Source organism: Protopterus annectens, chromosome 2.part0 (assembly GCF_019279795.1).
Source record: "Protopterus annectens isolate FY-2018-M chromosome 2.part0, PAN1.0, whole genome shotgun sequence".
Lineage (NCBI taxonomy): Eukaryota > Metazoa > Chordata > Ceratodontiformes > Protopteridae > Protopterus > Protopterus annectens.
The window spans coordinates 969,262,937-969,275,465 of NC_056728.1; the positions used below are offsets into that span (position 1 = coordinate 969,262,937).

The 12,529-nt window shown below is 43.5% G+C and overlaps 1 protein-coding gene across 1 annotated transcript in view; it reads right to left on the reverse strand.

The window, feature by feature from the left end:
* The window catches only part of LOC122792799 (extracellular matrix organizing protein FRAS1-like), a 4,352,848-nt gene that overhangs the window by 823,103 nt on the left and 3,517,216 nt on the right, over positions 1-12,529 (reverse strand). Inside the window, exon 55 of the mRNA XM_044060368.1 lies at positions 950-1,110. Within this exon, the coding sequence (XP_043916303.1) occupies positions 950-1,110 (161 nt within the window). The remainder of the gene's footprint in view (positions 1-949; positions 1,111-12,529) is intronic.

The window sequence follows — 12,529 nt, forward strand, 5'->3', positions numbered from 1 at the left end:
TAATGCACATGCAGTAATACTTAAAATATTGACAACACAATAAATTACCACAATTGGACAGGAAGACATTAGACAATATTATACTAGTAGGTATTGCAAATACTATGACTTCACATTGTAATTGTTTAGATACTGCACTTCATCAGCTGATGTATGATATATTTTGATGGGGTGTGACGTATAAATCATTTTTAAGATTCTAATAGCAATGTTCTTAGGAACCACTATGTATCTGATAAATAACCAAATACATGCATAGTTATTAGGGTTAGTACTGCTTCACATAAGTCAGTCCAATGGCATGGCTCAAGACATCCACCCAATGCTTAGCTGCTGGACGACTAGCAAGGAGAAACAAAGGTGAGCAACCAAGCTCAGTGAAAACCAAACTGAGGGATCCTTACCTATCAGACTGATCCTTAGGAGATGCAGAACAGCTGGCATGCAAACATCAGCAAAAATCAGGTAGCCTAATAATAACTACTGCACAGGCATATACATCTACAAAGAAATCTGACAGGAAAGTGAGCAACAAGTGATGGAGGTACAAAAATCTTCCAGCCATAGTATGACTTTTATCCCTCTATAGGGAATCATGTCAGAATAGGTAAGAAAGAGGCACACCTGTTTGGCAATATACTATCTAGGTACTGCTAATAGTTCATGAACAAGAGATGCAGATCAGTGTGGGCCAACAGAGGAAGTACAAAAACTCTGATTACTTCTGAAACTTATCTTGCTCTTATTTTTTCTGTATTTTAACTTCATTAATAGCTAATATTCTTAATATATTGTGTTCAAAAGCCAATGTGCACCCTTATTGCCAATAAGAATTTCATACCAACATTATTTTTCAGCACACACAATGTTCATTACTTAAATTGTAGGCATGCATTTTATTACTTAACAATAAAGGCATGTAATGCTTAATACACATGAGTATACATACCGCTTCCATTTTGCCTGGCTGGAAGACTACCTCCATAGAGCTGGGAACATAGTCAATTCCTGGAGAAGCTGAGGGGGGATCTGAAGGACGAGTGCCACACCAAACTGCAGTGGGCAGTGAAAGGTCACTGCCATCTCTTAGAACAGGGATGTTAACAGTTCCTAAAGGAAACAAATGTACTGTCTTGGTTACTAGCTGTAGTTAAAACCAAACACCTCCTACTAACTTCTGTAAAGACATAGGATTACAAAATAAAACCCTGAAAATGCCTCATATAATGCTACTCTTGTGATAGGACTCTGTAAAGGTATACATAAGGAACACAGCAACAACAACACAAGAGCAAGTAAGGCAGACCCAAACCCATAAAAAAACGGCAGGAGGAGAAAAGGGCTCTTGTATTTATACTTACTTGGCAGCTTCATTCACATCAAAGTGGTTGCCAAAAGATTGACAAAGTATATACTAGTAGCTGAAATTATTTTTGCTTGCCAAATTAAGAGATACCTTAGTCCTCCAAGAGACAAACAACAAAGGCAGAACAATGAAAGGCACTAGATGTGGTGTGAACGTTTAACTACTTCTAAGTAATAAATAAAGCTGAGTACCATAGTACCTTTCAGAATAAAATATACAAGACAACAACTGACAATCTGAAGAGAGTGCAAACAGCTCAAGGGCACTCTAAAGGGTGGTAGATGAATGAAGCAACTTTTTATGGGGTTTTAGGGTTAAATGAGCAAAACAACAAAATGTATTTATTTATATTTTTGAGTGGCAAATTCTGAGTGGGTATGACCTATTTTCAGTGGAGGCCAAGTTGAGGGACTCCACATTATTATAGTGTATAAAACACAGACATATTTATGAAACATTTAAATGTGTGTGTGACAGGATAAAAAGGAAACTAAAGTACATTACGAGCACTCCACAGAATGACTGAATATTTTTTTAGAATCTACAATAGAGTAGAAACACCGATGGTGACAGAAGTATTTGCCTACGTAAAGAAGAACAGTTTTCAAATATAAAGGTAGATGAAACATTACCAGACCTTGTCGCACTGGTACTTAGGACATGACACACGGTAGGGTCAAAAGGAATGTTATCATAAATGGGGTGAAGGACAGTGAAGAGAACACTGTAAGAAGTGGAGCTGGGAAGCTATCTACTTATATGGCTGGCAGTTAAGAATTTTGCATTCTCAAAGCACATTTTGAAGTCTGTTTTATGAAGAACATGACAAATATTACTTTGTAGATTATTCCATAACTTGGAGATAGCAAGAACTCAGAAAACAGACAAAAAAACACATATTTAAAGATAAAAACGAGTTCTGCTCTAACCCTCCCAGCTCTCAAAGATCAAATCACCAAAAATTCTGGAACTTTATTAACCAAATACTACATCCTGGGAACCCTTCCTCCCCCAATCCCTACCCTGACAAAAAACCTGAAGAAACTGCTACCATCTGTAACACCCATTTCATCGAATCCATTTCTAAAATGATTACTCTTGACCCCTCGCCTTCTAATATAACTAACCTTAAAACCAACCAGACCACTAAATCTTCTGAGTCCACTACTACTCCTAACTCTTCTACTACTTTTCCACTCACATCTGTTCCTACCAGCTACATCAAATCTTTACTCTCTAAACTAAAACAGTGTTCCACATCAGCAGACAATATTCCTTCCTATTTCCTTCAGCAAACTGCTGATTCACTTGCTCTCCCTGTATCTACCTTGATTAATTGCTCTGAGTCACAGGTTCCCTCTACCTGGAAAGAATTCTACACCATACCTATACATAAAGGAGGTAACTCCATAGAAATCACTAACTTTAGGCCTATTGCAATCCTATCCCCACTCTCTAAAGTATTGGAAAAATGCATACACAAGGAAGTCAAGCAAGTCATATAATGCCTCCTACAGAAAACCCTCCTCACACCCACACAACATGGCTTTTACCCCAAACACAGTAGTACTGCTGCTCTAATATCCTTCCTAAACACTACTTCTCAGGCCAGAGACAATAACAAACTCGTCTCTTGCCTTTACTTAGACCTTTCAAAAGCCTTTGACTCTGTGTCTCACTCACTTCTTCAAACAGTGTCACAACAGAATCACAACAGAAGCTCCTTAACTGTGGGGTTTATGAGGGTTCAATGATTTAAATATAAGGCAACACCTTGCAACATATCAATGGGGTTTGTCACTAGACTAGCTTAAGAGTGTTCTGTAGACTGTACCGTAGCAATATAGTGATTTGATTCTAGCCATTGAATTTCTTAACAGTTGCACAGTGATGACTTTTGTAAGAAGCGGAAGCAATCTTTTCTGGAGGTAACTGAGCCAACAACATACTGTAAACTAGGTGGATGGAAGGATTCAGTAGCTGCAAGAAACGCATTAATGATCATCTGGAAACATTTGCCTGTATAGAAGAAAGTAGGTTTTTCATACTAACAAAGAAACCCAAAATCAAAAACAAGGATAGAACCTTCATGTCAGGATATAATCAGAATAATTAATGGGATACCAGATATGGAAGGCAAAAGTATGAAGGTTTTCAAGACCAGAACCAGACAAGGTTAAGTCCAGGAAGAAATGATTAAATAAATGGATAACATGGCTTCAATATAAGGAAAGGCAAAAAAAAAGACAAATTGATAAGAATTAGGGTAGCCTGACATATAATCAAATGGAAGTGATATTACGGAAATGTAGAAAAGAAAAATAATAAATAATGAATCATTTCTGAAGGAACTGTAATGTTAAATACTGGGACAGGATGTGCATACACCAGTGGAATAAAAGGATAAATCCCTGAACATGGCCCAGGCAAATGAATTTCAATCAGCGGCTCAAGTGCTTAACAGTAAGGATGGATAGATGGGGAAGTCTGTCCTTGGGGGGAGTGAAAGAAAATATCTGTAGATGATAAAAAAGTACAATCGTGTACACTTACCATAAATGTAGATGTTCGAGTGTATTCACCGTTGCAGTCATTACACTTGGGTTATCTGCCTGCAGGTAGCCCTCAGTCAGCCCGAATACCAGAGACTTAGTATTTCTGCGTCAGTTGCTGTCACTTCAGGAATGAAGTCAGGTCGTCAGGGGTATAAAAACAGGCAGCCAACGCTATTACATCAGTTTTTCTTGCCCCAAATGTCAGGAGACCCCCAAATAGGGAGCGAAGTTATGGTGGGGGAAAAAAAACAGTAAAAAGTAAATACCAATACCCCTGAAAGGGGTGCGCAATAAACATAGAGAGATGAGAGAGATAGAGAGAGACAAGGGGGCTGGGAGGGAGGGAAACCAGGACTGCAACAGTGAATACACTCGAACATCTATATTTATGGTAAGTGTTCACAACTGTACTATGTTCTTCATGTTTCATTGTTGCAGTCATCACATTTGGGTAGATTCCCAAAGATGAAGAAGGGTGGAGGCAGTCAAGAAGAGTTGGGGCTGGCTAGTATGCCCTGCAGGACTGCTGTTGCAAAACCCGCCCTGAATTTGGAAAAGATAGACAGGTGGTAATGTTTGGTGAAGGTGTGTACAGATCTCTAGGTAGCAGCTTCCAGGATATCCCTGGTAGAGACTCCCCTGAGGAATGCTGTAGAAGTAGAAGTTGCCCTAGTGGAATGTGTTCTGACCCACTGAGGGGTTGGTTTCCCATGGTGCTTGTAGCAGAAATGGATGCAGTGTGCTATCCATTTGGAAATTGTTTTCTTTGAAATGACCTTGCCCTCTGACCCTGGTGCTAAGCTGAGTAGTAACTGGTCAGATTTCCTGAAGGGCTTAGTCCTATCAAGGTAGAAACTGAGCTGTCTGTGCACATCCAAGGAGTGCAGGATCCTTTCCCCTTTATTTTGAGGATTAGGGAAGAAAGTTGGCAAATGGATAGATTGGTTGAAAGCCGCACTGGACACCACTTTAGGCATAAAGGAAGGGTTAGTCCTGAGGGAAACCCTGTCAGCATGGAAAATAATGAGAGGTTCCACAGCCATAAGTGCTTGTAGCTCAGACACTCTTCTAGCTGAAGTGACGGCCAGAAGCAAGGCTGTTTTGCAAGAGAGGAATTTTAACTCTGCTGACGCTGCAGACTCAAAAGGGGGTAGCGTGAGCTTTTCCATTACAAAGTTTAGGTCCCAAGCAGGAGTGGGTGCTCTCCTTGGTGGCCTTAAGTTGTTAGCCCCTCTCAGGAATTGTTCAATAAGAGGGTAAGAAAAAAGAGGTGTCTCAGTGCTGTAATGAGCCAAAATGAAATGGCAGAGGTATGGATCTTAATGGAGGAGAAGGATAGGCCTATGTGGAGTACATCTGCTAAGTAATCCAGGATCAGAGGCAAGGGAGGGCAGAGTTGTGTCCTCTCCTTTATACTGAATCCAGGAACAGTACCTTTTCCACTTATCAGCATAGGATTTCCTTGTACTGGGTCTTCTGGCTTCAAGGATGATGTCCAGCACCTGCTTGCTTAGGCTGGTTACTGGGGGAGAGTTCAAGTAATAAGCCAGGCTGCAAGATTTAGGGTTTGTAGTTATGGATGCAAGATCTGTCCCCCCCTGCTGAGAGAGCAGATTTGGGTTCTGGTGTAGGTGCCAGGGTGGCACCAGTGACAGGCTGCGCAGGAGTGGGTACCAGTGCTGGCATGGCCAGTCCGGGGCAATCAGAATCGTACTTGGTCTGTCCTGTCTTATCTTGAGCAATACCCTTGAGAAAAAGGGCAGAGGGGGAAAGGCATAGATTGAGAGATTTACTCACTGGAAGGATAGGGCATCCACTTTCCAGGCCCTGCTGTGAGGTGTCCTGGTGCAGAATCTGCTGAGTTGGTGACTGCAGGGGGAGGCAAAGAGATCCACTGCTAGGGTCCCCCTTTTCTGAGTCAAAAGGTTGAAGGTGCTGGGCTCTAATTGCCACTCACGTGGGTCTAGGAGATTTGTGCTTAAGTCATCTGCCAGTGAGTTTTGTTTGCCTGGCAGGAAGTGAGCTTCCAGATGGACTTGCATGTACAGGGCCGTATTCCACAGGGCAATAGCTAACTTGCAAAGTGGGTAGGAAAGGGTTCCCCCCTGCTTGTTTATGTACCACATAACTGTGGTGTTGTCTGTTTTTATTAGTAGTTGTCCTGGAAAGATAAGGGATCTGAAAGCTGTCGTGGAGTTCTGCACAGCTAGCATCTCTTTATGGTTGATGTGTAGATGAATTTGACTTGGGGTCCAGTGGCCCTGAATGCATTTGCCATCCATGTGTGCTCCCCAGGTATAGTCTGATGCATCTGTGGTTAGGGTCTGGGCGGCATGAGGTTGAGTAAAGGGCAGTCCCTTGTTGTGGTAACATGCTTCTGCCCACCAAAGGAACTCTGTCCTTAGACAGGGTATGATAGGAATGACTGTTTCTAGGTCCTGAGAATGTTGGCACCAAAGACTTTTTAAGTACAACTAAAGTTTCCTCATATGCAGTCTTGCATATGGAATTAGCAGTATACATGAGGCCATGAACCCTAGGGCCTGCAGTATTTTCCTTGCGGATAGCTGGTTCTGGTGGACATTTGTTTGAAGTAGGCTGTCAGACTTGTTTTTCTGAAGTGATGAATGCCATCTGGGATGTTGTGTCCAAGCTTGCTCCCAGGAATACAATATTTTGACTGGGTACCAGTTTTGATTTATTTTCGTTGATGGTGTACCCCAGGGAAGTGAGAAAGTTTTTCACAAATGTCAGGTGCTGCAACAGCAATTCCTGACTGTCTGCCTGAATCAGGCAGTCGTCCAAGTACAGGTAAATTTGGATATTTCTCTGCCTGCAGTAAACAATGGCTGGAGCCAGGCATTTTGTGAATACTCTGGGTGCAGTGGATAAGCCAAAGGGAAGTGCAGAGAACTGACCGTGCATAGATCCGGCCCTGAAATGTAGATACTTCCTGCATGACTCCCTTATAGCAATGTGCAGATAGGCTTCTTTTAAGTCTAGGGTGACTAATCAGGCATCCTTGGCTAGCATAGGTAGAATCTTTTGCAGAGTAAGCATTTTGAATTTTGGTACCACCAGGAAGGTGTTGAGAATTGAAAGATCCAGGATTGGGCACCAACAGCCCTCTTTTCTGGGTACCAGGAAGAGTCTGGAATAGAATCCTTGACCTATCTGTTCCATTGGAACCGGCTGAATAGCTCTGATGGAGAGCAGGGATAGAACTTGATTTTGAGCCTCTGCCCACTGGTTTGGCGGAAGTTCTCAGAACCCTCTTGGGGTTGGCAGTGAGTGGAAGTAAAATTTGTACGCCTGGGATACAATGTTGAGGACCCATCAGTCTTGTGTGATGGAGATCCAGTTCTTTGCATGAAGGGCAAGGTTTCCTCCAAGGGGCACAAGCAATTGTGCAGAGGTGGGGAGTGGAGTAGAGAATTCATTGTGATTTTTTTCCGTAAGGAGGTGGCTTACCACTGCCTGCTTTAGGGGTAGGGGCACTCCATTACTTAAATCTCTGCATACCCTGAGACTGTAGTCTGGGTGGTCTGTTTCCCCTGGGTCTTGTTTGAGATGGCCTGGAGGGGGCTGGAAAGGACCAGTGTTTGGAAGGGCAATGCATACTGAATCTAGGGGGCTGTACCTGTAAAAATTCTTTAACAGTCTGCATAGACTTAGATTTTTTTTTCATCTTTTTAAGAACCTCTTCTGTTTTGGTGCCAAACAAACTGTCATTGTTCAAAGGAGCGTCTAGTAACTTTGATTTGACATGGTCTGGCAAGGTCTGCTCCTTCAGCCAAGCATGTCTTCTCAGTACAGAACCAGTGACTGCTGGCCAGCAAGATGCTTCTAGGGAATGAAAGCCACACTGCAAAGTATGCTTGCTGACTTGGCTTGCAGAGTGCATAAGCTCCTGCAATTCCTTATTTTCTGCACAGTCTGCGAAGGTTGCCACTTTTTGTTTAATAAATTCCATAATATGTTGCTGGTACTTCAGCATGTGAAAGTGACAATTCAATACCCTAATAGCAAGAGTAGCAGAGGTATATACCTTCTTACCCCATCTGTCCAAAGCTCTGGAATCCCTGTCCGAAGGGGTGATATTCTTGGCTGTAGTTGCCTTGATACCTTTAGGCCCCTGGGAAATTATCTTTGGGTCAGCAGAAAGATTTTTGAAAATAAATTTGTGAGTGTCAGGTACTTTGTAGTACCTGTCTAGTTTCCTAGGGGCAGGAGGTAAAGTATCAGGAGTAAGACTGGATTCCATAAAAACATCATCAACCACCTCCAGGTCAGGGGGTATTGCTAAAGGTCTGTGCTGTGGTAAATCTAGAAATTCTTTGAGTCTCTTTTTGGACTAAGGATAATCTTGGCATTCCCACTGGAAATGCTCTCTTAAAGTATGTAAGGTTGCACCAAAAGAAAAATCCTCTGGAGGGGATTCAGAGGAAATGCATTCCTCTGCATCTGAATCCTCATAAGCAGATAAGGCCATGTCTTCATAATCAGATACCTCAGAGTCATCAGATTCCTGGTCTGTTGAAGCTACAGGGGACTGGTCTCTTTTCCTCTTAGCAGGGGAAGGCTGACTTACACTAATCAGCATAATAAGGTCTTCTGCCATTCTAAGCATTTGTCGTTGTGGCATTGGAGGAGGTGCATGCGCTTTGGTCATTGGTTTTCTAGGCGTAGCACATACTCTTGGCCTAAGAAACTCGGTAGTTTTAGATAAAAAAGAAGTCGTCGGTTTGAGTCAAACATCTGTAGTGCGAAGAACTGCCTCAGAAGTTGGTGCCTGCACAATGGCTCTGGACCCATCCAAGGTAGAGACATCAGCAGGTTCCATAGTTGAAGAAGAGTCTCTCGGCATACCGGACTCCAAATGGGTCTCAATAGAGGCCTGAGAATTCATAGAAGCAGGCATCAGTGCCTCACTGAGTACCGGTGAACTGGCGACTAGCTTAACGGAAGAGTCATCGGCAGCTTTGGACCTATGCGGTCTGTCTCTGTCTTTATCCTTACGTTTTTTTCAGAATATCAGTAATCGGATGGCTTACTGAAGCCATTTCAGAATATGGAGCTTGAGAGCGAAAGAATTTAGTGACAATAAGAGCCCAAAATGAATAGTTCAGGTGTTGAACAAGGCACAAAACTGACAGTGAGGTACGTCATGGTCTGGGCCAAAACAGGTGACGCAGTAAGAATGAAAATCTCTGTGTGGTATTTGCTTTCCACAGGCAAGACAATTGTTAACTTTTTCTGACATCGGTTATAGCAAGAAAAAAGGATCCCCAACGGGGTACTTAGCTTTAGAAGACTTCAGGATTATTCAATTCATAAATGAAAATTTAGATAGCGGCCGGCTGGCGCTTGCAAACTGCTTCTGCTTTGGGCTCCTCTGCAAGAAAGACTGATGTAATGGCGTCGACTGCCTGTTTTTATACCCCTTTTAACCTGACGTCAGTCCTGGAGTGACAGCAACCGACAGAGAAATACTAAATCTCTGGTATTCGGGCCGACTGAGGGCTACCTGCAGGCAGATAACCCAAATGTGATGACTGCAACAGTGAAATACGAAGCCTGTAACTGAAACCTGTAACTTAATGTGGATAAAACAAAGCCAATGTGAGGAGATGAGCTTAGAACAGCTAGTCTGCATGTTAAGGAGCACTACTATCATAGGTTCATAGGTTCATACTAGGCTATCTGCCCTAGGGCATTTATAAGCCTAGCCAGAGTGTGTTTGGCTTTCGCCACCCATTTTAAATTAATTTTGCTATGCCTTTTTTTGAGGTTAGTATATTGTGCCTCTGTCTAACAGTGACACAGAAGTGATAGCCGGGGTAAACCTACGATCTCCCATCCACTCATCAAGATTCCTCTTGAAGAGAGTCAATGTGGGACTCTGCCTAACCTGGACTGGGATTTTATTCCAGAGTGAAGGGAGCCTCTGGGTTATGAATCTGTCCCTCCAGCATGTCCTATTTATTTCAGTGCTGAGGTTCAAGTCTCTCAAGCGCGTAGCTCGATGGGATTTGGATTTTCTGAGGTGCAGCATGTCCATTAATTCCGGGTTGGACATGGCTTTATACGTCAGGCACAGATCGCCTCTGAGCAGGCGGTATGCCACTGAGTAGAGCTGGAGTTTCTTAAACCGGGCAGCATATGGCATCTGTTTGAGCCCTTTGATCCTCTTGGTGAGTTACTTTTGGGGTCTTTCCAGTTGCTGCAGTTGCCTGGTAAGGTACATCCCAAAAGGGGCATTGTACTCAATTATGGGCCTGATGAGGGATGAGTAAAGAGGTACGATCACCTCCCCTGATCTAGATGTGAATCCCTTCATGATTAGGTGGCCTATATAAAATGTTTTTCTAACCACTTTGGCCACGTGGTTGTCAAATGGGAGATTGCTATCAACTTGGGTCCCCAGGTCCCTAATGACTTCTGTGCTTAATGGATTACCACCTATGTGGTAATTTGTGGGCACTTTGTTTTTGCCAAAGGGGATGACTATACACTTTTTGGCGTTTAGCTTGAGGCCATGGCTCTGGCACCAGTTGTCTGTTTCTATGAGGCCCTTTTGGAGGATGCTTGTGTTGGCTGGAGAGTTGATTATGGCGCCCAGTTTGCAGTCATCTGCGAACTTGGTCAGCCACAGTCCTTCCGTGTTGGCCTGTACCGCCGAGAAATATATACCGAACAAGAGAGGTCCCAGGACTGAGCCTTGTGGGACGCCACTTGTAACTGGTTTGGAGTCTGACATGGCTCCAGCAATTCTAACCATGTGGGTTCTGTCCTTGAGCCAGTTTACAACCCATCTAGTGACATAGGGGTTTATATTTAAGCTGGTGAGCTTATCTATAATGCCCGAGTGGGGTATTGTATCGAAGGCTTTTGCGAGGTCCAGGTAGGCTGTGTGGACCACCTTCCCCTCGTCAATGGCCTTGGTGACTGTCTCAAAGAAATCGACCAGGTTTAAGAGGCAGGATCTGCCCTTAACAAAGCCAAATTGGGTAGGATCCAGTGTCTGTAGGTCCCCAATATCTTTATTTATGAGGTCCATGATGATCCTTTCCATAGCTTTGCAGACCAAGCTAGTCAGGCTTATGGGGCGATAGTTTCCAGGATCCGTTGAGGCACCACCTTTGTGGAGAGGGACCACTGTTGCTGTACGCCACTCTTTGGGTACATATCCTGCAGTAAGGCTAAGATTGAACAGTAGTTTTATGTTTGGGTTTAGCTCTTCTTGGAGTTCATGTAGGACGCAGCCCGGGACACCATCTGGTCCCATTGATGCTGTGTTTTTTGCTTTGGAGAGGGCGGCTCTTACCTGAGCATCTGAGATGTCAGGGGGGAAGCACTCTGTTGGGATAGATATTTGCCCTTTTAGGGGGTAGAGGGGGGAAACGTTTGCACTGAACCTGTCAGCTAGGATGTTGGCAATGTCTGTGGGTTCGGTGTATTTTTTGTCATTTTGGACTAATTCTGAGCATATCTGGGAATTCACACCCAGGTTCCTAACATAACTAAAGAAAGCCTTGTGATTATCCTTAGTGTCCTGTGCAATTTTTCTCTCGAAGCTGGCTTTAGACGATTTTATGAGTGCCCGTAGTTTTTTGCTAATACTGATCAGAGATGCCTTCCCTTTTTGGGATTTTGCTCTATCATGTAGTAGCTTCCTCCTTCTATTGTATAGTTTGTTTATGGCTGGGGTCCACCAGACAGGACGTCTGCCTTTGAGTTGGGTCTTGGTTTTATTTGGGATTGCATGATCCATGCATTCCTGAAGGTGTTCATAGAATGCGTTTATAAAGGATTCTGCGGTCTGGGCCGTATTTTCCACAGGCCTGGGGGCTTTGAAGGATTTCGCCTCGGTTTTGAGGCGTGTGAAATTTGCTTTAGAGAAGTTTTTCACTGTGGTTTTCTGGGCAGGGGGTGGGGTCGGGATGTGAATATCCAGTGAGATTAGTTTATGGTCTGATCTTACCAGTGAGGGATACACTTCTGGTCTGGAGCATAGTGTCCCCATGTTGGTGATGATCAGGTCCAGTATGTTTTCCCCTCTTGTGTGAGTGGTAACAAGTTGTTCCATGGCATTTGAGTTTATAAATTCTAGGAATCTTTGGGCTAGGGTGTTGGAGCTAGAGTAATGCTCCCAGTCTATGTTTGGGTAGTTGAAGTCGCCCAATATAATGGTGTTTGGAGAGACCTTCATATTTTCCAGTATTCTCAGGAAGGCCAAGTGGGGTTCCTGTGTTTGGGAGGGTGGTCTGTAGCAGGCTATAAACTGGAAGGTAGTTTTACCCACAGTTAGTTGCACATGGATAGTCTCTGATGCTTCGTGCTGTGCCACCAACCTGGAGGTGTGGGTATCTTTGATGAATATTGATACTCCCCCTCCTTTTGTGGTTTGGTACAAGTTTTGGGGCCGAAAAGCATGGTATGAGGTATAAAGTACAGTTTTGTACCTACCATAAATGTAGATGTTCGAAGATCCACATTGCTGCAGTCCTTACACTTGGGTAGTCCGCTGTCCTCGGTCGGCCCGAATATCAAAGTATAAGGCTGACGTCGGTCAAGGCGCATTTGACTGACATCAGGACGTCAGGGT